The sequence below is a fragment of the Bos taurus genome, chromosome 13, assembly GCF_002263795.3.
Source record: "Bos taurus isolate L1 Dominette 01449 registration number 42190680 breed Hereford chromosome 13, ARS-UCD2.0, whole genome shotgun sequence".
NCBI classification, from domain to species: domain Eukaryota; kingdom Metazoa; phylum Chordata; class Mammalia; order Artiodactyla; family Bovidae; genus Bos; species Bos taurus.
Window position 1 is genome coordinate 19,057,725 of NC_037340.1, and position 26,105 is coordinate 19,083,829.

General features: G+C 45.3%; 1 protein-coding gene and 1 long non-coding RNA gene across 21 annotated transcripts in view; one reads left to right on the forward strand and one right to left on the reverse strand.

Annotated features, from left to right (window-relative positions):
• Positions 1-25,603, forward strand: part of PARD3 (par-3 family cell polarity regulator) — a 597,553-nt gene extending 571,950 nt beyond the window's left edge. For 18 of the 19 annotated variants that reach the window (XM_010811174.3, XM_010811183.4, XM_010811175.4 and 15 more), the window contains one exon: positions 4,597-6,641. In XM_010811174.3, the coding sequence (XP_010809476.1) occupies positions 4,597-4,993 (397 nt within the window). In that variant the 3' untranslated portion in view covers positions 4,994-6,641. Of the gene's footprint in view, positions 1-4,596; positions 6,642-25,448 lie in introns of those variants that run through there. The other variant, XM_059892900.1, reaches the window with a different exon arrangement.
• Positions 6,275-9,528, reverse strand: LOC112449259 (uncharacterized). 2 transcript variants are annotated; one of them, XR_009496848.1, is made up of 4 exons: positions 9,320-9,528; positions 7,976-8,049; positions 7,322-7,391; positions 6,275-6,806 (listed from the first exon to the last, which is right to left on the reverse strand). It is a non-coding gene; the product is annotated as an uncharacterized lncRNA (long non-coding RNA). The 2 variants fall into 2 exon arrangements; XR_003037729.2 differs by lacking the exon at positions 7,976-8,049 and having other exon boundaries at positions 9,320-9,505.
• Positions 25,604-26,105: the final 502 nt, after the last annotated feature.

The following is a 26,105-nucleotide window of genomic DNA, read 5'->3' on the forward strand; positions in this document are numbered from 1 at the left end:
TTGGTTCCTTGCAGAGCCACCTTACTCAGCTAGAGGCTGGAGGGAGGTTGAGGGGGGCTGTGACCCACATGAACTGGAAGCAAATCCCAGTTTCTGACATATGATATTTTTCAAAGACACTTGACCTCTGCTCTTTTGGATATGGACAATTGACAGAGTTTGGTCTAAACAAGTCACTGTGGCATTTGATACCAAAAAGACTTCACACACACAGAGAGAGTTCAGTTGCAAAGTGGAGCATAAAAGAAAACAAATGGGACTTGGGATCAGGCACGCTAGATGAGGTGGTTTGAATTAGAGGGCTATATACTCGCCAGAGGGGTTTGTAAAGGCTTGCCATGATTAGGGAAACCTATAGGCTGAATTCAGGTTCCACTGTGAAATGTCAATGAGAAACACTAGCCAGATGGTAATGTGAGATCAGTGGGGAAAGGAGACCTGAGCAGCCCAACACTCAGTTCTTAACTGGAGGTGGATTTTTTTTTTTAATTCCTAAATTAGTTTTCTTTTTTCTGTTTTACTCTCTTTTTTAAAAAATCCTTTTTAAAATTTCTAGCTTTATTCCTTAGTATCCAAAGTGTTAAAGTGTTGGTCGCTCAGTCACGTCCGACTCTATGCAACCCCATGTACTGTAGCCCACCAGGCTCCTCTGTCCATAAAATTCTCCAGGTTAAGAAAATTGGAGTGGATTGCCATTTCCTTCTTCAGGGGATCTTCCTAACCCAAGGATCGAACCCAGGTCTCCTGCATTGCAGGCAGGTTCTTTATAGTCTGAGCTACCACAGAAGTTCTAGTATCCAAAAGGCAGCTCTAAATCTGAGCAGTAGAAGTAGGTTGGGTCATAGTCACTGATAAAAAAGTGTATTCAAGACCCTTTGGGGATGTTTTGCTTTCTTCCCTTTTCCCGGCGTCTGTTTCCTCTCCAGCTCTCCTCCTGCCGCCAGTGGTTTCTTGCTCACCCTCCTTGTTTCCTGGCTGTGTCTCCATGCTCTGACTCAGTCTCCCCACCATGCCCATGTATTATGTGTCTCCACTGTTTGTCACCTTGTCAGCCCAGGTCTGTCTGTCTTCATCCCCCTGTGCCCTCCTCAGTGTGATGCCTGACAGCTTTCCTCAGGTGTGGGGGCTTTTCTGGGTGTCCTCTATGTGAGGGTGGTCTTCACACATAATCACTAAGAGGCAATTATTGCCAAACCAGGGTGTGGGCTTTGGGTGGCCTCAGGCATCTCCAGTGAGCTCATTCCAGGACCCAACAAACCTGTGTGTTGGTCGTAAAGAGAATCACTGGAAGGAATGATGCTTTGTTGCTCCCGAGGTTATTGGTGGCCTTTGAGCCACCCTGGGACAATGGAAGGCTTGCTTCTGATTCTCACTCTAGGACGTGTTTGTGAGTTGCTTCTCTGAGTGAAGATTCTCCAGTTTGTCTTTGGTGCCTTTCTTTGCTCCTTGATCTCTACCAACCCTTCCATCCCAAAAGACAAAATGCTAATCTTTTTGTTTATTTTCTTCTTTGGTCAGAAAGATGCTCCCCCAAAACTCAGAGGCTAATCATTGGAGGCAAAGTCACTGATTGGTCACCCATGAACTTTGTGTGCTACACTTTTGTGAGCATTTTACAGATGTGATTTCTTTTATTGCTCCCCATAATCCTATGATGTTAGAGATTCTGCCTGTTGCATTAATGAAGCCACCTGAGCCCAGAATAGAGAACCTTCCCAGGCTCCCAGCTGCACGTGCAGACCCAGGGCTGGATCCATGTCCCTGGGACGCCCAGCTGGTCTTCCACTGTTCCCTGTGCCTGCATGCCTCATCTTCCAGTAAGTGCAGGAAGCTTACTGTCTGCTGCTTTCTCGTGTTTCTCCACAGCCTGCTCGTTTCTTGTCCTGTTCTTTAATCAAGAGCTTGCTGATACACTAGCTTCCTTTCCAAGGTAGTGTGTGTATGTATGTACATGTGTCCACGTGTACACATCTGTGTGTATGAACTTTCCCCACATGTCTTACTTCAAACCTCAGGGAGGTTTTCTTCCTTCTCTCTAAACTGCTTAATCTGAAGAAAATTTTAGCTACAAGAAATTCTTTTTCCCACATTGTCATAATTTCCATCCATAAACAAACTGTTAATGAATTTTCAATGTGTCCTAATACAAAAAGACTCTATCTTCCTGGAATGATTCTGGTCCATGACCATGTGGAGCAAAGCCTCAGGCTTCGTGCAGCTGGGGACCAGGATGGGCAGGACTAGTGGATCCCCGTGGACCAAGGCTGAAGAAGCTTATCTCCAGTTATCCTTAAATTGATAGCTAACCCATGAAAGAATCCCATGTTGTTGCTATAACATCAGTAACAAGTTTGTTGTTTTAATTAAAGTTTCATGATTAATATCAAATCCCTTGGTTTCATGCTGGCACTTTCCATCATTCACAGCTCTGAGCAGATTAATTTATGACTCTTTAAGTGGAGATAATCAGTGCTTTAGGCAAATAAACTATTCCGTCAAATCTAAGGATTCTTGCCTGAGCTGATTGTACCCAGGGCCTGATTCCCATTACAAGGATGAATATACTTTAGACTGTTTAATTCATTATAAAACAGTCATTTCCAAAGATGATTCTGAACAGTAGTTCATCTTCCTTATTGAGAATACCCTTGACTACATTTTAGGTCATATGGAAAATGGGCTGATTTCATCCCAAACCATATTGATGGCACGTCTGAGTGTTCAGAAATGCAAATGGCTTCATTCCTATGGGAGACCCAATGCTGCATAGACCTTACTTTTCCCCTACCCGAGCCTTTTTGAACACTCCGTCATGTGTGCGTTGATGTGAAAGGCTGAACAATACATACTGTCACCGAATCATTTTTTTATTGATAAATGAAGCAATATATTTTGTTTTATGACTCAATTCTCGCTCCCTCTCTTCCATTTTCAAGGCGAAAAAATTAGGGCATGTCTGTCTTTCTAGCACAAAATTGTTTTACTTTATCATAGCCAATCTTATTGTAAATTCATAAAAGCATCTAGAGACTTGATAGTAAATTAAAGATGTTTCAAAACAATAATGTTTCCTGAAAATGATGTGCAACTTTATTGCAGAAAGGATGAGAAGTTGAAATTTCTAGAGGACTCTGACTTATTTCCCCATCTCGGGGTGACAGAATATGAGTAAGTTACCCTGGCCTTGGATGAGGATACTGTGGGTAGAGAATGGTGCTTACTCCTCACACACCCAGGTTCTGCAATCTTGATGTGCATGTATTCCAGAGGTTGTCAGTTGCTGACATATGTAACTTGAAAGCCGTGGCTTTAAGGGACTGCCTGTTGCATTTTTAATCATAGAGGAGTCTAGACTTAAATCTTTCATAACTGAAGTCATATTGTAATCCATTCCATGTACTTCATATTAGCTAGCATCTCTGGCATGAGGGTGGCAGCTGTGTAAAATATTTGTTTGGCTTGTTTAGAATTGAATCGTAATGTTGTAAAGCGAGCAATTATTGCTGGTACGGAAGCTGCCAAATCTCTAATACCCCTACAGAGCATCCTGCCAATGAGTCTCAATTGCAGGATATATTGTTACCCTAAGCGGAACAGATCACACCCGCCCAGACGCAGAAGGAAGACCCTGTTTCTGAGTAGCTGTGGAGTCTATTTGCTGTCTCTCCTGTGTAGCCATTGTTCATGCAGACTTGTCTCAGATTGAGCTTGCCGGAGTCAGTCACGTTTTCATCCTTCAGCTCCTATCACAATGTCTGAGAATCAGCTGAAGCCCAATATAGTAAGTCCCCTTACTGGGAACATATGAATGAGTTCCATTCTGAGTGTGCGTTTGAAAGTCCCATTTGTTCATAAGTCCAACAAAGTTAGCCCAGGTACCTGACTAACACAATCGGCTATACAGTACTGTACTGGAATAGGTTTATAATACTTTTCACACAAATAATACATAAACAACAAACGCGGAAAATAAAGAAAACATTTTTACTCTTAGAGTACAGTACCTTGAAAACTATATAGTCCAGTACAACAGCTGGCATACAGGGGCTGGCGTGGAATGAACAGGCAAGAAGAGTTACTGACTGGAGCAGGGAGAGGAGGTGGGAGATGGTAGAGCTGAAGGGTCATCAGCAACAGGAGACGGAGGGCAAGCTGGAGTTTCACTCATGCCTGACAATGATGGCACAGGTTCTGGTTCCTTGCTTGATTCAGTTCAATCTACCCTCTTGACAAAACGATCCAGTGATGTCTGTGTACCTCCAGTGATGCTGGGCTTGGAGTAAAGATACTGTACTACCATACTCTACAGTACTGCACAGTAAAGTACAGAAAAGCACAGCCATTTACAGAGCATGCATGCACGTGACAATGTACGCCAGACACGGGAACTAACTTACGTGATTGGACACACGAATGCGCACTTGCTTGTCTGAAAGTTCATGACTTAAGGTTCATATAGAGAGGACTTACTGTGATGTTTGTTGAGATATAGAAATGCTATTCTGGCTCCCCCCCTACCACCCCCGACTCTTCCCCTTCATCTCCCTCCCTCCCCTTTTCCAAACACTCACACTCACCTTGGGCTTTGCTTCCTAGGCAAAGCAGGAAGAATGCCAGCTCTGTCTCCCAGGATTCTTGGGAGCAGAACTACCCTCCCGGGGAAGGCTTCCAGAGTGCCAAGGAGAACCCCAGGTACTCGAGCTACCAAGGTTCCCGGAATGGCTATCTGGGTGGGCACGGCTTCAACGCCAGGGTCATGCTGGAGACCCAGGAGCTGCTCCGCCAGGAGCAGAGGCGGAAAGAGCAGCAGATGAAGAAGCAACCTCCGGCCCCCGAGGGGCTCAACAACTATGATTCATATAAGAAAGTCCAGGACCCCAGTCATATCTCCGCCAAGGGGCCCTTCCGGCAGGACGTGCCCCCCTCACCTTCTCAGGTCGCCAGGCTGAACAGACTCCAGACTCCTGAGAAAGGGAGGCCCTTCTATTCCTGAGCAGGAGGAGAGCGGACACTTCGTGTCATGCAATAAAGGACACTTTCCTACGAAGACTTGTATTCGGGAGTTTTTTTTTTAACACCCTGGTGGTACTACAGAGTATTTCTGTTGCTGGTATCAGTGCCTTTAAGCAGTGTGGGCAGTTTGATGGAAGGCCTTAATGTCTTTGCCACTGTGTTTCACATGTCTATTTCATGGAAGAATTTCCCGCCATGTGACAATCACCTGTTCAAAGCATCCTACGCTCCTCATCTCTTGGGTACTGGGAACCTGGCCCAGCCTGGGAGAGCCCGTGGCTTTGTGTTACCGCCCTGTGCAGCTTGTGGCAACAGATCATCCTGAAGTCACAGGTGATGTTGATCCCTCTTTTTTATCCCCTTTGAGTGTCTCAGACGAAGTGACATCTCCATCTCTGGTGGATGAAAGTGGGTGGCATACACCAGAAATTGGGGCTCTGTGGTACTTCCCAGCACAGTCATTTTTAACCCCTTGTGACCAGTATGGTTTCCCTTTTCTTTCTCAGCTCCTTGTAACGGGAATTTCCTTCGTCTAAAAGAAGCTAAGCCATATTCCAACACTGTCTGGTTATCAGGGGGGTCCTTTTGTAACTGCCTTATAACTCAGTGTTACCAGTGATGTGATCATTCTGTCTGCATTTATAAACACCCTCGTTTAGTCCTGTTCCCTCACGCGTGTGTTGAGCCGTCACAGCTCTGCGTGGAGAACATAGGAGACGGGCTTCAGCCCCGGTGGGGCAGGGGGCTGCTCGCCCACCGGCCCGGTGCGTGTCATGACATGGAGGGGGCGATAGCTAGAGAAAGAGTTCTCCCAGGATGAGCGTCTGGCCCAGTCCCTTCCAGTTGCCCTCTTCATTAGTTTTTATTTGATGAGTTGGCAAGAAGGGCATAGTGTGGGACAAAGATCAGCCAGACACTCATTTTGGGATTCCAAAATCTCACCTGCTGTCTCCGGCTTTTAAAGTCAATTGGAATCGATGTTTGTCTATTCCTCCACCTGCTATCTCCCTGCCTGGTGATGCCATCAGGCTTCTTGTAGAGAATTCTGCCATGAAACATAAAAGGTAAATAAGAGGACAGACATTCCACATCCCACAGAACATTCTGGTGTCCCCAGACAGCGGTGACAAAAGATTGCCCTTGTGTCGCTATGTTAACGTATGTGTGGGTCGTGAGGACCCGGGTTGCTCCCATGTTTCCATCTTCTCCTCTGTTGGTCTGAACATCCTGTTGTAAACCATGGCTGGATTGCTAAAGTGCCTGCGAATCCCGACGTGAAAAGAGCTTGAGATGAAAGCTCAGCATATTGTGTGTTAACAAAAAGAAAAAAAAAAAAAAAGACATGTACGGATATGCCTATTTTTTTTTTTACTGGCACATTGTATTTTTTGTGTCCATTTGTTTTTAGAAAATATGTGAGGGGTCCTTCCCCATCCCCGCGTCTCTTTTGCATCTCTGTGTAATGGTTCTGTTTGTTCACGGAGCGTGGCGGTGTTGAAATGATGTGACCGGTGCAAGCGTGGTGACCTCTGACGACAGCGGCTCTTCCTCACGGCCTCCCCTGTGCTGTGAGGAACAGCTTTCTGTACATACGAGACTTCTAATAAAAGGCATATTTCTTCCTGTTCTCTGTGTCTCTCTAGTATTCCTGTGAAAACTCTCCTAGCTGGGTTTTTCAAAAGTCTATTAGCAGATGTGATCTTTCTTCCCCTTATATTTAGAGAAAGTTGAAAATTTCCACGTCTTTATCTGTGCAAACATGGAAATGGATGATTGATTGTTTATTTGAACACCTGAGGAGAGAGGGGACCGGGAAGAGAGAAGGACCTAATTAATGAGTCCACTGGAAGGCCCGGGCTGCCCAGAGTAGCTGGGAAATTCTGAATGGAAGGAGCTGATGATACACTAGAATAAATAAAAGAATAATTGGACAGAGAGCAATGTGTTAGTAAGACTTCCACCATTGCCCTTTGCTCTATGGACCATTTAGACAGCCAAATGTTCTGACTGAGTCCTAGCCATGTGTACCAGGAGCTCAGACAGCAGTCCAAATTCAAGCCCACTTTCAACTAGTCCAGTGCTTATTTCCCAAATTACACAATGAGACTTCGCTCTTTCTTCCAGAAGGACACTAGTTAATATTTGTATGGTGCTTTGAAGGCACAAAGGGTACTAGATCCCCGGGTGGGTCCCTGTCCAAAAGGCAGGCTTTGCAAAGACCTGTTCAAAATACCCTCCCATGGAGGGCCAAGCATCAGCTAGTTGTCACAGCTACCCTCATCTTGACACTAAATCCAAATTCTCTCACCTCAGGATTAGTGATGAGAGGTGTATAGCAAGCCAAGGTGATAGATAACACGTCTTTGGTTCTCATATGCCTACAAGGTGTGGGAAAGGAGGAGAGAGAAAGATGGATAGATTTGTTAATTTTCTCACTGACCAGGAGGCCCGCTGCAAATGCCAAAACTCGCAGATTATTTATCTCAACTGACAGTGAGAAGCAGAGCAGGAGAGGCAGTAGTGAATGTTACAGGGGCCCAAATCACAGGAGATTTGTAGATCAGAACTGACAATTGGAGCTGCACGGAGAAGAAGGGGAGGAATGGTTATGGGTCAGCACAGAAATGAGAATATGCCTGTGATGCCGCCTTGTCTAAAAATGGACTGGCCTCTACTCCAGGGCATCCCACAAGGACTTGCTGGGACCAGTGGAAGAACATGTTCGCACTGAGAAGTCCTGAGTCTTGAATGGGGGTGAGTGTCAACCTCAAGGCACCCACAAAGCTGAGGATCAAAGTGCAGTCACTCAACAGTTCTTCAAAAAGGATGGTCTCACTGTTACCACCCTTCTTAGCCAATTGAGACTGTAGAAAGTCTATAAATATGTATGTGTAATTATCCATTATAAAAACAACATTAAGTAATGTATGGATAGTCTGTATAACCCAGTCATCATACCCACCTCCTCTTCCTGGGTTCAGGTAGACCAACAACAGCTCACGGGTGCATGCACCCCACCACTGTCAGGCTGCCTCACTAAAAGGAAAGAGATATAAACCCAGGCTTCTCAGGTTTTCTGTCAAGGAAGTCAGATCTATCAATTCTTTTTTTATTTTTAATCTATCAACTCTGAGTCAGTAAGCCAAATGAATTTTGTTTGTTGAGTGAGAGCCTTTGGTTCTACTGCAAACCCTTTCTGAAAATGAGCAGAAAATAAGCAAAGCTTGCTGACCACCACTTGTCTGAACCATGAGTCACCAGCATAAGTCTGAACAAGAGGCCAGAGGGAAGAAGAGGCCAGGCCCCAGAGGCTGTCTCCACGTGACTTATCCCAAAGGGCTCGCATCTCCTGGACTGCTTCCGTCCTCCCAGAGCTGCCATTAGGAAGTAGAGTGTTCACGTATACACACGAGAGGTACGTGCAGCAAGTGTGAAATGCATACGGAATTCTATATTTAGCTGCTTATTTTCATGTGTCGCTTATTTCATCCTTAAAACCCAAGTCTTAATCAACTATACTTTAATATAAAATAAAAAGTTAAAAGGAATAAAACTACCATACGATCCAGAAATCCCATTTTTAGCTATTTAGGTTAGGTCAGGTTAGGTTAGGTTAGCTTTAGTCGCTCAATCATGTCCGACTCTTGCGACCCCATGGCCTATAGGCTCCTCTGTCCATGGGATTGTCCAAGACAAGAATACTGGAGTGGTTTGCCATTTCCATCTCCAGGGGATCTTCCCAACCCAGGGATCGAACCTGGGTCTCCTGCCCTGCAGGCAGTGTGTGCGTGCTAAGTCACTTCAGTCGTGTCCAACTCTTTGTGACCCCATGGACTGTAGCCCACCAGGCTCCTCTGTCCATGGGATTCTCCAGGCAAGAATACTGGAGTGGGTTACCATGCCCTTCTCCAGGGGATCTTCCCGACCCAGGGATTGAACCTGCGTCTCCTGTAGCTCCTGCATTGCAAGCAGATTCTTTACCATCTGAGCCACCATGGAATAGCCACTAGCTATTTAGCCAACAGAATTGAAATAAGCTGCTATTTGTAAGAAAAAAAAAAAAAAGCCTCAGTAAGTTAAAGTCCCTAACAAATGAAGACAGCTGTTCCTCTGGTATAATAACAAGATGCCAGAGTTTTGTTTTAACACAATGATTGCTGACTCACAACACAGTATATATTTTGTTTTACTAAATTTTAAAGCATAAAGGGGTAGCTATAAAAGCAATGGAACACTAATTTAAAAACATACTAAAGTTGTTGAATCAGGATTAAAAAAAAAAGTCTTGACGCCAGTTAATACCAACCTAAGCTTAAGCAGACAGCAATTTGTTTCTGGCTGGCTTTGCTGGTCCTAGTGGAGGAAGTGACTGAGGTTCCATCACGTTTGTCCCATCATAAATGCCCTTCTATGACACCAAGGGCTATACATTTAAATGTCTATTTAACAGTTCTCTCTCTCTCTCTTTTTTTTTTTTAACAAAGATTACTTCGACAATGACATGTCAGGTAAAGAGATAATCTTCTTTTCTTACTTCAGAGACAGGATATCATCTTAATAAGGCAGCTAATAAGAACGTTCGCAGGTCAGAAAGTGAGAGTGATGGAGACACTTTAATGGAAAACCACCTTCATCTCTGACTAATGATTAGATCACGAAGCTGGCTGAATTAAATTGACTTTTATTTTTTTTAATGCGTGGAGGATGAGGGTTGTAATTCTGAGCATAAGCTTTTTTTTTTTTTTTTTTTAAACAAGAAACTGATATTTTACTTCAGATTTCATGGAGAAAAGGTGGGGTTATCATTGCACTCTCCACAGAAGGAACTTATTTTCTCGTTAGAAGGTTGTTATTCCCTCCAAAAATTCATCATCTCCCCAGTCAACATATATCTTCCTCTGCCTCTTTTTTCTCTTCCCTCAGCTTTCATATTCAGCAAAGGAAAAATCAATAGGTGTCCTTTGTCCATAAATTTAGTTTTAGAGGAAACCCTATAGTGGAGAATTTCATTTTTATAAAAGATTTCACTATGAGCCAGATAAGATCAAATGTTTTTGCTAAAGAGGATAATCATATTCCTTCATAAGTTTTATTTTCCTTTCTGAGTTTAAATCCCACCAATCAATTTTTATTTCCTCATTTTTAATTTTTTAAAGCGAGTTACCTGTGCATCAGCCTGTCACTCCCCAGGTGAGTCAATTTAAGTCTGGACTTGGGAGAAAAGTGCAAGAAACAGGGAGGAAGGTTTCCCACAGTGAGTTTGAACAGTTACTCATCTTTCATCCTTAACACTTATTTCCTCACAGGATCAATTAAATGTGTGAAAAACACACTTTTTTGAATTGCTCAGCTAACTGCCGAGTCGCCGTGCGCCGTTGCTGGCTTAGGAGAGCCACGTGGAGTTTCTTCTATCTCTCCTGTGTCTCCTGTGGAGCTGAGTCTCCTCCTGGGGTGCCGTCAGTTCTGGAAGGCGGTGCCCGGGAGGAATCCTTCTCCCCTCTCTGAAGGCGAGTCGTACTTGCTAGGAGACTCCTCCTGAAGCTCAAGTTTGGCTTCCATGTGGGATTTTATGATGCAAATATTTTAAGTACAACTTTGAAGATTTTGCCATTAAAAACAGTCTCATGTGGCTCAGGGCCCAGCCGACTGCAAACTAGAAGGGGCGACGTGCCATAAATTGCTGGCAAGTGACAGGAAGGAAACGGCCCCACATGTCTAAATCAGTCGTGACCTTGGTGAACGATCTGGCTTCGGGGTTCACTCAGTTCCTATCTCCTGCTGTCAGCGGCAACAAACTCACCACGGTTGTTTACCTTGGGATGAAATGGGACCAAACATCAGCCTGACAGCCCCAGAGAGGGCTGGAATGAGGACTCACCCCGCAAGCCAGGTATCTTGGAATAATGTAAACCTATGAACTTGGCTTGCAGGGCTTCCACGTAAGCTTGTTCTGCACATGCCCTTGACTTGCAACTCCATTTCCTAGCCTCCTTTAATGTTTCCTGTGTGACTGGCCTCCCATCGGAGCCTAAGGAGCTCACCCTCTGGTCCAAGCAACCAAAGTGTTAACACAAAATCTGAAGCGGCCGTCAGAGTGCAGAGAGGCCCCTGGCTCCCACATTTCTTGGTGGACTTAAGCGTGCAGGGCTTTACAATTTGTACAGTGTTCGCTTCTTTTGCATCCCCAAACCCTGTGAAGCACGCTAGAGCAACGAGAGTCCAATTTTACGCATGAGGAAACCGGGAGAGTTTGTGACTTGCCGGTTGGAGAACTGCCCGATTGGAAGGTGGAATCCATTGTCCTGAACCTGTGGGGTTATGAGGGTTTTAGTAAAAGGAAGGTTTTTGTTTTGAACCAATTTAAAATTCCTTACTTGATGGTAATTCATCAATTGGCAAAACAAACACAATAGTATGCAGTAAGAGAGAATTAACAACACTCTCAAAATAAATTTTATTAATCATAATAGTATTTGCATACACTTGAAAATTACATATGTACATATATTATACACATAGTGTGAGATAAATATAATGGTTCTATAACAGTTTACTTTAGTCCCCAGGTGCCTTTGAAATAGACAACCAGCCAAGCCTCCGTGTGGACCTGCAGACCCCACTGGGTCCCTTGTTGGAAACCACTGTTCCATGCTTTGGATCCATCACTTCACTATTTAAACCTCTTAGACCTGAAAGTATGCATTTCTCAGCCAGGTTTTAATGCTGAGAAAAGAGAAAGAGTCCTATGAGATTAAAGACAGTGAAAAAAAAAAAAAAATGAGTAGGGTCTGCACCATGGGGAAGGCAGTGTGCATTTGAAGAGAGTGGCCTCAACAGAAAGCCAACCCTAGCAGGCAAGTTTCTGAAGCAGATGCAAAGGAGACCCCCAAATGCTAGTACAAAATAGAAAAGATCGCCGGGAGATTGTGCAAAAACACAATAACAATTTGCATTAAATCATCAGCTGTTTTCAGCACAGATGGGTAAAGCCTGTAACAAAATGTTGTAAGACATTTGCAGCGGGTTTCAAGCTGGACAGGCATTAAAAACATTCTTAAACGTTTCACGTTGGAAGAAAAATTTAAATCATTTTTAGCGAGGCGTTCTTCTTTACCTATCATTTTTCTTTGTGTTTTATTGTATTTTTGGTAAAGAGACGACATACTAATAGCCAAGGGGAAACGATCCATTTACAGAGTTGGATAGATAAAATTTATCTCCAAAGAGGTGGAATATTAATTATGCATAGAAAGGAACTTTTAGCTCTGAAGACATTCCCAGCTTATTTCACTCAAGATCCTAATCAAACACAGTCACAGAGTCTGGAGAGAAACACAAGTGGTTACTGGGTGTCTTTCCAGGCAATGAGCAGGGTTGGGTGGCTCAGGAGGATGGGACACCTCTTCCAGGAGGCTCTCTGGGGTTTGTCTGTTGCTTCACCGCACAGCTGTGTCCATCCTCTGCTCCTTTAAATGGACTGTGGAGTTGTGAGGCGGAAGCCAGCAGCAGATGCTACAGGGCCCACTCCGTTCCCCTGATCTGTGCCCCTGAAGGAGAGACACAGACAGCCACAGACTCAGCGTCTGGAAGGACTGGCTGGCCCAAGGAAACGAGTTTCCAATAACTAATCCAGCTGTATGAGGCACTTCCCCGGGCTCTGCTCTCCTTCCCGTAAGCCAGGAAATGCTCTCTCTCTGTTCGTTAGGGGATGGCTCACCAGGGACTTCTAATTTCTGATTGGCTACTTCATACACTCTGTGAGTATCTTCTGCTGCTCATCTTAAGTCCTTTTAGGGTTCCCTCTGGATTAATTGAAAGTCACGGATATCCTGTATGTGTGATCTATTCAAGGTAATTGTAAGCCCATGAAGAGGCCAATATTGATTTTTAAAGAAGGTGCCACTGTATAGGGCCTGAAATGCACCATGTGTAATGTGGAGTCAGTTTAGGAAAAATCATTTATTCCTTCCTTCACTCACTCACTCACTCACTCGTTTGTAGTTCCTGCTGTGCAGTGAGTGTTGGGTTAGATGCTAGAAACACTCCAGTGAGTAACACAGGTCTTATTCTAAGGAGGAATCTTTGATAATTGTCAGAGGGTGATGCTGGCATGAGGGAAATGAAGGAAGATTAGGAAACAGAGAAGCAAAGGAAGCCAGGGGTCTGCTCTTTCAGGGGGAGCAGATGGGGATCGCAACTGAGCAGAGGTGCAATAATATCTCAAAAGTCCAACAGTGAAAGTCGGTCAGTCGTGTCTGACTCTTTGTGACCCCATGGACTATATAGTCATTCTCCAGGCCAGAATACTGGAGTGGGTAGTCTTTCCCTTCTCCAGGGGATCTTCCCAACCCAGGGATCGAACCCAGGTCTCCTGCATTGCAGGTGGATTCTCTACCAGCTGAGCCACAAAGGAAGCCCAAGAACACTGGAGTGGGTGGTCTATCAGTTCATCAGAAGACCTTCCAGACCCAGGAATCCAACTGGGGTCTCCTGCATTGCAGGCGGATTTTTTACCAACTGAGCTATCAGGGAAGCCCTCAAAAGTTCAATAAATGAGCTTTAAATGTAGCATGTATGTGTAGGAGGTTAACTTTTACTCAGGAAGTCACTCCATGCAGATCATGAAAGCTTTAACATGTGAATATTGCTGATATATTTTACTACATCACTTAGTATGAAGCGTAATAACCAAAATCAGAAATATTGTTGATGTGTAATGAGTTGGACTGTGAAGAAAGCTGAGTGCCGAAGAATTGATGCTTTTGAACTGTGGTGTTGGAGAAGACTCCTGAGAGTCCCTTGGACTGCAAGGAGATCCAACCAGTCCATTCTAAAGGAGATCAGTCCTGGGTGTTCTTTGGAAGGAATGATGCTAAAGCTGAAACTCCAGTACTTTGGCCACCTCATGCGAAGAGTTGACTCATTGGAAAAGACTCTGATGCTGAGAGGGATTGGGGGCAGGAGGAGAAGGGGACGACAGAGGATGAGATAGCTGGATGGCATCACCGACTCGATGGACGTGAGTTTGAGTGAACTCCGGGAATTGGTGATGGACAGGGAGGCCTGGCGAGCTGCAATTCGTGGGGTCGAAAAGAGTCAGACACGACTGAGCAACTGAACTGAATAATATAAATATGCCACAGTTTAATCAGTTCCTTTTCTTTCCCTAAGGTTCTTACTGTTCCATAATATGTTACAAGAAGCCCACAAAGAGAAGAGGTCTTGAATTGGGTGACTTTTGACAAAACTTTGAGTTTTCTTACTTATGGACTGAGAATAGTGGAGTCTTACAGCCACTGTACCCGAAACAGCTGCCCTCACAGGTCCTCAAGTTACTGCCAGTTTAAAGTCCTTGAAATGTTCCAATTTCTCTTGCCTCAACTTCCTAACTAGTAACCATCCCATGTTCTCTGGGTAAATGACATTGATCAAAATTATTTTGCTGCTACTGCTGCTGCTAAGTCGCTTCAGTCGTGTCTGACTCTGTGCGACCCCAGAGATGGCAGCCCACCAGGCTCCCCCGTCCCTGGGATTCTCCAGGCAAGAACACTGGAGTGGGTTGCCATAGCCTTCTCCAAAATTATGTTGACTTCTCTTCAAATCTGCTTGCTCTGTGGGAATTCATTGGTATTAACCAGTGACTTCAGCTAAAAAAATTAAGAGAGACTATTTTCCATTGAGCACATATGAGAGAGGTTTGTTGTTGTTGTTCACTCACTAAGCCATTCAACTCTTTGAGACCCAAAGAACTGCAGCATGCCAGGCTTCCCAGTCCTTCACCGTCTCCCAGAGTTTGCTCAAACCCCTGTCCATTGAGTTGGTGATGCCATCTGATCACCTCATCCTCTGTTGTCCCCTTCTCCTCCTGCCCTCAATCTATCCCAGCATCAGGGTCTTTTCCGATGAGTTGGTTCAGGGGATTAGAAGAGTTTTATTTTTTCCTTAAAAAAAAAAAAGCTGGGTGCAGTAAAGAGGAGCCTGAGAAGTTTTCTAAACCCTCAGTTTGGTTCAGCAGCAAAAGCCTTACATACCATTTGCCTGTTTTAATCATCGATTCAGTACCTGGAACAAGTTTACATCTCTTACCATGATGAACGCTTGGCCTGGTCTTTTCTGACTGGCCTTTATCAAAAGATTTTAAAGTTTAGTAAGAAAAAAGCATTGTTTAAAAGCTTTGCTTTTGCAAATGCTAGAAGTAAGAGCTGTCACTTAGCCACAGGTTGATCTTCAGGATGGAGAGTCCAGTTCTAGTGGGGGAAGAGCATTGGCCATTCTCTACAGGGTGAGGACCTCCCTAGGATCTCCCTCCTCTCATTTATGACCCAAATCACAGCTTCTCCAGAATGAGTTCAAACAATGACAATTTTTTTTTTCTTTTTTACTAGAACTCAAACTGAGGGCGAGCCAGAGACACAGAGAAGTCAGGTAACATACTGAAAGTTGAGGTACAAGTTTTCCACCTCATCCTTGCGGGGGGATGAAGGAGCTGGGATGAGGAGCAGGTGCTTGGCACATAGGCAGGCCTTCAAATCCTGAGATGACAAGATGCAGAGGAGTCTAGAGCCGTCTGATTACTATTTAATAATGTTGGCCATTAGGAGACTGTCAAAGATTCATGCTCTGCTCAGAAGTGCCAACTTTCCTTTTGAAACTTGGAGAGACTGGCAAAAATGCTGGCTTTGGCAGATGGGCTCTTGGCATGAGTGGGAGTATTGATCACCCTCGCAGGGCAGGAAATGCTACTCTCTCTCTCTGATTAAAAGTTTCTTACCAAGGCAAGCACATGCCTAAGGTGGTCAGCATGGTTAATAGCCTACATTAAAGAAACCTCTACATTAAGGAGTGTCTGCTGCCAGAGCGTCCATCCCGATTGTTGCCACCATGTAACTTTAATAGGTCTGACAGTCTTCCTTTTCCCTTTCAGATGCTGTGTTGTTCTGACTCAATCATCGTGCATCTTCTCTTTACCCATATTCTTTTAAAATTTTTAATTTAATTTATGTATTTTCTTTTTGGCTGCTCTGGGTCCTTGTTGCTCTTATACAGGCTTTCTCTAGTTGCAGCAAGAGGGGGTTGTTCTCTAGCTGCAGTACACGGTCTTCTTGTTTAGCTGGCTTCTCTTGTTGCAGAGCACAGACTCTTGGGCCTGCAGGCTTCAGTAGTCGTGCTTCCCAGGCTCTAGAGCATAGGCTCAACAGTTGTGCTGCGCAGACTTAGTTGCTCCATGGCCTGTGGGATTTTCCTGGATCAGGGATTGAACCCATGTCTCCTGCATTGGCAGATGCATTCTTTACCACTGGGCCACCAGGCAAGCTCTATCCATTTTCTTTATAAACCTTTCTTTGCAAAGATCTATGGCTTTTCCTATGCAAATAGGACCATCGGTTGGATTTTAAAAAAAAGCACAAATACTAAGATTTTTAAGGACATGCATGTTTAATCCCATTCTGATGAATCTGAAGGTAAGATATCGCAACACCATGCAAAGTGATCCATCTGCAGGCTGCAGGCCTCGGGTCCATTCAAATCCAGATGAGACTTCAGCTCATTGTTTTAGAAACAGCTGAAGCCCTTGGAGACCCCAGAGGTACACCTGAATCCTGGATTTCAGGTAAGCTCTGAGGCCCCGGTGCATGCGTGCGTGCTAAGTCGCTTCAGTTGTATCCAACTCTATGCAATTCTATGGACTGTAGCCCGCCAGGTTCCTCTGTCTATGGGTTTCTCCAGACAAGAACACTGGAGAGGGTTGCCATGCCCTCCTCCAGGGGATCTTCCTGACCCAGGGACAGAACCTGAGTCTCCTGCACTGCAGGCAGATTCTTTACCAACTGAGCCACCAGGGAAGTCCCTGAGAGCCGATACTGATGCTTAAATTGCCAAATGATCTTTTCACCCCATAACCTCAGGGACTTGTTTAATCCCAGCGCTCTATTTCAGGCTTATTTCTGGCTTTGGTTCACATCTCCCCTATGCAAGTCCTTCTTTCCGTGCTCATCCTCCACTGTCCTTTCGTTTGACCAAGCTGCTCAGCTGCATCTCTTCAAACATGCTCCAGCCTTGGACCACATTTGCTGTCCCCAGATGGCACCCAGGACACTGCATCCATCACCTCTGATAGCTTAACTTGGCGAAATTAATTGACCATAAAATTAACCTGGCTTCTTTTTTGTAGTAGACACTCAATAAATATTTGTTGAGTGAATGCTTCGCCTGAAACTTTATTTAAAGGACTTTAAGGTTTGGTGGTGACAGCCTTCTGATTTCCTTCTTTGCACTTACGCCAAGTGCGTAGTGTTTCTGTAAACAGTGAGAGAGAGAGAGACAGAAAGAGGCAGAGCACGGTACGAGAAAAGAGATGTAGGGACTTCCCTGGTGGTCCAGTGGTTAAGACATCGCCTTCCAATACAGGGGGTGCAGGTTTGATTGCTGGTTGGGGAACTGAGATCCCACAGGCTTCACGGCCTGCAGACCAGAACATAAACAACAGAAGCAATATTATAACAAAGTCAATAAAGACTTTAAAAATGCTCCACATAAAAAATACTTTATAAAAAAAAAAAGGAAAGAGATGTAAATACAGTTGAAGTAGAAAAACCTGAAGAAGGCAAATACCCCTAGACTCTTGAGTGACTGTTAGGGAGTTATTCCTACGGAGGGGCTCACTGGTCACTCAGTGGTAAAGAGTCCGCCTGCCAGTGCCAGAGACTCAGGTTTGATCCCTGGGTTGGGAAGATTCCATATGCAGTTGGAATATTGACCCCCCTCTTCATCCCTGAAATGTTGCTCTTCCTCTGGGCTTTGTGCTGGGCTCTTTTCATGTCTCTTCTTTGTCCCCTTCTTGCTCACCCCTTCCACTGCCATAAACACACAGAGGACACCCAGCCACTGTGTCCCTGGAACCCCCATCTTGCCCATGGTCTTCACTCTGCTCCTGTCTGCAGCCCCAAGGAGCCACTCCCTCTGGTGGTGGTGCCCTGTATGGACTCAGCAGTGCCTGTGCCTGAGGCCCTGGTCTCTGGGAACCCTCCACCTGTCACTGGGGCTCATTGTTCCCCCCATTGCCTCCTGTTCTGCATAGTATTGTCCCCAGCCTTGCTTGTGACACAATTTTGTGCAATATTAAATGGCAGGGGCTTGAGTCAACTGGCCTGAGTTTGGATTCTAGCTTTGCCACTTACTGGATAATCTTCCATTTTAACCTCTGGAAGCCTCAGTGTTCCCATCTGTGAAATGGGGACAGTTCCCCATTTCAGTACCTACCTCACAGAGCTGATAAGAGGATTCATCAATAATGCAACTGCTTAGTCCTGTGATTAAAACCTGTGTCCCTCACCCCCACCAAATGCTGTTTTTCTTCACAGATTCCTTTGTAAGGGTGTCTCCTTCAGTTTTTCCTGGCAGTCCCCTTCTATCCACGCAGCTCAGAAGGGAGTTTTCAGGGACGTTCAGAAAACTGGACCTTAGACAGTCACTGAGTTCTTCATCCTCCACCCACTGATCCCTCTCCTGTTTCTTCCTCCCCTCCAGCAGATGTGTTTTATAGAAATTGACTGTTAGAAACTTTGGGCTCCGATTCATCACATGCTCAGAGCTTGTGCATCCAGGCTGGAACCCTCAACAATCTGCCCAGCGTTAAGGATTCAATGGTAACCCCAGGAGCAGAGGCCACCCCACTCCTGTTCCCAAAAGAGCCAGCTCACTTGCCCAGCCTGCTGGCAAGTGACAGACCCTTGCTTCCTGAAGACTGGGGGGATCATCAGGATATTTAACTCCTTTTTGGGGTCTGTTATGCTTCAGAGGGAATTTCCTAACATGTCGATAGGGTAGTCATTTAAATAACTCCATAATTTGTTTTTGAAGCTTATTATTCTGCTTAAGTTCCTTAAATGATTATGATGATCTGGTTTCTTGGGAGGTAGTTGTGTTTTAGAGTCATTTTCTACTGCAGGGAACACTTGGATATTGTCTTGGGAAGGGACCCACTAAAAAAACCTATTAAGTCTATTCTTTTTCCTAATTCTCCTGCTCAGTCTCAGGTAAGAGAATATTTGTCCATTACTCAGCCTGCACAGCTGTTGCAATAATTCTCGAACAGTTCCCTCTTGCTTTTGTTTTTGTTTTGTTCCTCCTGCAGTAGGAATGGCCCCTCTGAGAACATAGAAGCCTGTAGAAGGAACATTCAACAGTGAGTGAGGAGCGTGCAGTGCAGGCGGACATGCCAGGGCGAGGAGCGCAGGGATAGGCCCTGGTGGTCAGGACCAGGCTGTCCCATGGCCAGAGGGTGACTTGCTAGATTATTCGGTGCCATCTGCACTGGGAGCATATGGTTGGGGCTATATCCTGAGGCTAGACCAACCTTCCTTAATCAACATTAAGTCACTCTGCTGCTTAAGGGACCCATGGAGCCTCATGGTCTGTGACAATACGTCCAACTTTCTTAGCTTGACTTCAAGGCTTTCTGTGGCCCAGATGCACCTTTCTGAATCTTTCTCCTCTAGGTTGCATCTCTAACTTTCCCTTCTGTCAAACTGCATCCCACCTTCCTGTCTGATTTGGGTCCATGACATTCCCTGGACTGAAAGGTCTCCCTCAGCCCTTCCCTAGCCACCAACTTTTCTGCCCACCTGGATCCTGCTCACCTTTCAATATCCAACTCGATTCCTGTCTCTTTCCTTTAAAACTCTGCCCAGCTGCTCCTCGATTCCCCTCCACACACAGCTCTTAGATTGCAGACACCACCCACCGAGCTCTCCTCCTGCTTGGCTTCTCATTGTTGGTTATGCTTCTCTGTGCTCACGTCTTACTGGGCTCCCTGGTCTGTCAACCTCCCTGGGGCAAAACCCATATTCTGCGTTTCTGTGTCTTCTCAGTGGGCCTTCTCTCCTGGAAGCATCCCTGCCACGTTTCAGATTCATTGATTAACTTAAAGCAAGTCCAGACTCTTTGGGAAACTGTCAGCTCAGCAATCCTGTAATTCCCTGCCTGAGAGCGGTGCAGAAAGGCAGTATGATGGAATCCATTTCACTCTGATTGAGGGAGGACAACTAGCTCAAATCAGTCCAGCGGGTGCTGTCGGCTGCACCCTGTGCCAGATATTTTTTTCTTTGTTTTGGCTGTGCCACACGGCATGCAAAATCGTCTGCAACCAGGGATAAAACCTGTGCCCACTGCAGTGGGAGGGAGGATCTTAGCCACTGGACCATGAGGGAAGCCACAGATATTTTTTAAAAACGAATATACATTGGCTGAGTATATGTGTGTGTGTGTGTGTGTGTAAAATAAAGGATGAAATGTCATTTGCAGCAACATGAATGGACCTAGAGATTATCATGCTAAGTGGAATAAGCCAGAAAGAGAAAGGCAACTATCACGTAATATCATTTATATGTGGAATCTAAAAAAAATTATACAAAGGGACTTATTTACAGAATAGAAATCAACTTCAGACACAGAAAACAAACTTATGGTTACTAAAGGGGAAAAGAGGAGAAGGAATAAATTAAGAGTTTGGGATTAACATATAGACACTACAATATGTAAACTAGATAACCAGCAAGAACCTACTGTATAGCACAGGAAACTCCACTCGATTTCTTGTAATAACCTAAAAGAATCTGAAAAAGAATATACAAGATGATATATTGGGCACAGCTTCTCCCTCCAAACAGCTCGCTGTTTACGAGACATCATTTCCAATATGAAATTAGGAAATGCTTGCCCCAAAGTAAGAGGTCATATGCATTCAAGTTTTGAATTGATCAAATTCCCAAGTCCATATGTGGTAGAATATGTAGTAACAGGTGTGGGTTCCGAGATGTGGGGGAGCAGAGAAGGGACCTTAGGGGGCTCCAGAGAAGAGTCAGAAGTTTCAGGGGAGAAGACAAGATGGGGGATGCTTTTGGTCAGAGGGACAACAAATAGCTCAAAATACGGAGTGAGGAAAAGAAAGTGACTGAGTGCTCCTTACGCATCAGGCATTATGTAGATGCCAACTCATTCGTTCCATAAGTCCCTGCAAGGCTCTTCTTATATTCTGATCACAGAGGAAGAATCACTGCAGGAGACTGAGTAACTTGCCCAACACACAGGCAGTACATTCTGCTCAATGACCAGCACAGCTCCGAGCACCACTCCGTCGTTGAGGGAGGGGCGGAGTTTAGGGAGGAAACGCCATCGCTGGAGCAGCACCCCCTGTTTAGGACCCGCTCTCTCTTCTCAGATGCAGTTCAGAAGGGAGGAATTGTTCAACTTAGGGAAGAGACCCATTCTCAGCCGCCTCTACAATGGCTCCCCATGATCCCTACCTCCTGCTATTCTCCCCCTGCATGAAGCGTGCCCCCCAACCCCACACATATGCGGGCTGCCCCTGTGACATGTTTCTAGTGCGTCAATTACAGCAAAAGTGGTGGGCTTTTCCATGACCAGGTTATAACAGACGGTGACCTCAGTCCTGCTGGCACTTTCTCTCTCTGACTTTCCTCTTATGTTCCCTGTGATAAGACAAGTTGCGGTCCGGAGGGGCCCATGTAGCCAGGGACCGAGGGCCCCCCAAGTCCAGCATGCGAGGAAGGGATGCTGCCAGCATCTGCTCACCCTCAGCCTGCCTCTCGGGGGCTCAGTGACCAGCTCCTAAGTCCGGTTCTCTCTGCCTTGGTCTCTCCCGCTTACCAGGACAGCGTGTTCTGTCCTGGCTTCCAAGTTTCCTGGGTTTAGAGCAAGAGCTAGGTATCAGATTTCCTTTTTCTTCTGGCCTAGAACGACAGGTGCCTCACCCTGGTTCCTAGAACACAGCCAGGTCCATTTCCTGGAACAAAGAACCAGACACCAGATTTCACCTCCCTCCCCGGGGACGCCCTCCCCCTCTCAATAGTTCCCATCTCCAGCCTTCCAGGGACCATGTTCTTAGGATGCAGCCGCTATCACGTGTATTAGCGTGCAGGAGACGCAGTAATTACCTAACCTTGCAGCTGATTTAAGCTTTCAGGTTACGCACAAAATGCTGGGAATTGGAGGAAGGGACTCCACTATCGTTATCTAGAATACTCATTGTGGTGGACTCTTGTGATAAAGGTATAAAGAAAATCATTTTTTCTGCCCTGGACTTTGGCCAGGAGAAATGTGGAGAAATTCTTTTGTGAATAACCATTCACAAATTTCAACAATTGTTCGTTCTTGAGTCTAAAGTCTCTTTGCATGAATGATTTTCTCATCTTTATGCAGAATTTCCCCACATTTTTGTTGACTAAAATATTACTCATCTAATTTCCTATTAAAAAACTCATTTCCAGCATCGCAGAGCTGAAAGGTGCTACCAACCATTTAGTCTTCAATTTACATACAACAAATCCTGTAATCTGATGGGGGCTTTTACACAAGGGTGGCTGCAAGCAATTACATAGGCAAAGAAATATTTCAGTCCGGAGCTGTGTGCTGTGTTAATTTCATCTGTTGAACTCCCATTGCGATTTCGCCTTTTGTTAAATTACCTATTGATGTGGATTTAGAGAGGAAACTCCACCGAACACAGCAATTCAAAATTATAATGCTGTTTGTGCTCTAATATTTTTCTTTTAATTATAATTTGGGAAATTGGGGTTTATTAGAAAAAAAGAAGGTATTGGACTGGAACAATTTATTCCGTTTTTCTCCACTCAATGCCATGACAAAATAGAACATTTTCAGGTAAAGTTTGATTTGGAAAGGCCTGAAAAAATTCTTGACATCACAACAGGGCTCTGGGTTGGACTGAACCTCGTGATGCCTGACATGGAGGGAGCATGGGGTCTGAGCTGCTGGCCTGGGGGCACTGTGGCTATTGGGAAAGTTTCAAGGGGAGAGTTCAGAAGCTTACTCCAGGTCGTGAGGAATTATAACCTCAAATGCTGCAGGGTCAGGTGTGATGAGGCCATTTTGTGTGTAACTTGGAAGCTTACATCAGCTGCAAGGGTAGGTTATTACTGTGCCTCCTGCATGCTAATACATGGGATGTGGGCTGCATCCATCCATCCATCCAATCACCCATTCATCCATCTACCCATCCATCCATCCATCTACCTGTCTGTCCATCAGTCCACCTGTCCATCCATCCATCCGTCTATCCATTCATCCACCTGTCCGTCCATCCATCTAGCCTTCCCTCCATCTTTTGTTGAATATTAAGCATATATTATCTTCATTCTTTGGTATCTAGTGTTTTAGAAGATGCAAAGTAAATATTTAAAATTCTTTCATTTAGTCATTCATTCAACAAATATTCACTGAACATGACATTCCTGGTGCCACGGTAGGTGCCAAAGATGCAAAAATGAAAGCTGGAGCCCAACTCTCAGTATCACACAAGATGATCAGTCCTTACAAAATACCCTAAAGAGTGTTATCATAGAGGGATGGAAGGGGGGCAAGGTGTGGGCCTAAACAGAGTGTGGGGGGGAAAAGAGGAGGGGTGGTGGCCAAGAAACCTTCCCAGAGAAGGTGCTCAGTGCTCAAAGGATAAGGAAGAGGCAGAAGACTAAAAGACAGGGGTGTTTTTAAAACAGCTTTAATGGGGCCTAATTACCATACAATAAACTACACACGTTAAAAGGATGTAATTGATAAACTCTGTTCTGTGTTTACACCTGCAAAATCACCATCACAGTAAAGATAAGGAATATACTCATTAGCCCCAAATTTTCTCATGCCCTTCTGTAACCTCTTCCTGCTGTCCACTTCATCCATAGGAAACCACTGATGCTGTCAATACAGATTAGTATGAATTTCCTAGACTTCTAAATAAGTGAAATTATGTAGTAATTTGGCAGTGTTTGTACCATTTTACACCCCCACCAACAGTGTGGGGAATGTAGTTCTTTTGCATCCTCATAAAAGACATATATGGGCTTCCCTGGTGGCTCAGTGGTAAAGAATCTGCCTGCCAATGCTGGAGATGCAAGAGATGCAGGTTTGATCCCTGGGTCGGGAAGATCCCCTGGAGAAGGAAATGGCAACCCACTCCAGTATCCGTGCCTGGTGAATTCCATAGACATAGGGGCCTGGTGGGCTACAGTCAGGGTGTTGCAAAGAGTCGGACATGACTGAGCACGAACGCACGCAAAAAGTGTGCTGTCTGTCACTGAGTGCAAAGGGTCTTGAGGCTTCCAGGCCTGAGTGCTGGGGCTGTCAGTCACAGACGGCCCCGCCCATCCTTGTCCGCTGGCCCATCAGGGCACTATCTGACTTTCCCCTCGGCTCAGTCTAGAATAAGAGCAGCCTTGGTGGCTGTGCTGGACGCCTGGCGGAGGTACTGGCGGCAATGCAGTCACACAACAAGAAGTTCAGGCTGGTGCTTTTGTTAAACAGCCCTTCTTAGCAAAGCTGGTGAACTCCAGACACTGGTCCATTGTGGTTTTTTCCTCATGAGAGGTTTCAATGCTATCTACCTCTCCGGACCCAAATCCTTCCCAAATGGATGCAAGGAGGATTAGGGAAAACAGCTCCATGACTTCCCAAAGCGTCATTCTTGGGGCGGGTGCTGCTCAGCCACCCACCTTGCTTTGTCCTGAAGTTGCTGCATTATCTCGCTCCAGGCCCCGCAGGGTGGACAGGCACATAAAGGACTCCTGCTAGGTCCCTTTGACCAGCCTTTACTTCAGAAACCCTTTTAAGCTAATTTTTCCTGACATTTCCAACAGGCCTTTGAAAATGCAGTGACTGAGAGAGCAACCATGTGCTCCATAACATGCTCCCGAGTAGGGGGCGTTACTACATCTAATCTCCACCTTCTGCCTTGGACCTGAATCTTCCGGGCAGCAAACAGCTAAGAAGATTAAGAAGCAAATGCTGGAAGGCCGGATGTGTATGTGTCCAGAAAATTAGGCAGTCTGATCTGCCAAATGCGTGGGCATGAGTTTTCCGAGCCCAGAGCCGGGAGCAGTATCCTTTCTCTTTTCACAACTGCCTGAGGCAGTGCGCAGCACTGTCTGGCCTCCTCCCCACAGTCCCCTGGCCTCCTTCTTCCTGGGAACTTGGACTCAATGTGTGTTTCTGTGCTTGTATCCCAGGGTCTCCGGGGATTAGGTTTATGGGATTGTGCTAACAGAGGAAATCAGAAAATTGAAAGTCGATGTTTGCAATCACATGTTCCCTTGGTGACATAGCCTTTGGAAATTGTATGTAGGTCCTGCAGCTGAGATGCAGGAGATGTTGGTAAAAGTGACTCCAACCATCCCCTGCCTGGAAGCGAGCCTGGGACATGAGAGAAGGGAGATCTGTGATCCTGGCTCAAGAGCAGACAGGGGTGGCACAGGGAAGCCAAGTGACCAAATAGGCTGATGTTGCCTGCAGCAGCTGTGTGTTTCTAAATTTTGTGGATTTTGGGGGGTCAAATGGCACCAAGTCTGCCTATTTAAGGGATCCTCCCCCTCCTTGATAACGTACTGGTATTTTTTCATGTCTAGGTGCAGTGAGGAGAAGGCATTGGTGAAAATCATGGTGACAAAACATTAGCTGTGCTGAAAACATTAGCACTGGAAAAGACGTTGGTGACCCTCACCAAAATTCCTCATCAACTGAAGCCCAGGGAGAGGCTCAGGGATTCTCTCAAGCTGGTTGATTGTCAAACGACGTATATAAGATGTGGCCACAATGCATTCTGAGGTAAGAGCAAATCCACCATCAAAAAAAATCATGACACACTGAGGGCTTCCCAACAGAATACACAGCCCTAAAGTGGAGCCCTGAAGATTCAACAGCGTCTTCATAAAAGTATGATGTTCTGAGCTGACTTTGAAAGGCAGCCGCTGTGTTGTTCACCACTTCTACACCTTTCAGTGTCTGCTTCTTCGGCACTTGGCTTGCTGTGACCCCAGCTCCACCTTCCAACTCCTTTTATCTCATCAGTAAACATGTGGAGCTCCCGCTGTTCTGGGAACGTTCTCTTTGCATCTTTTCAGGTACTGTTCTTGCTGTTGGCTTGATTTGGTTTCACAGTTCAGATTTCTGATAAGCATGTCCCATATTTTTTGAGGAGGATGTCATTGACCAACAGAAACACTGGCTTACCTATGGATCACTGTCAGTGATCCAGTATGACCTGATTGTGAAGAGGGGCTGTG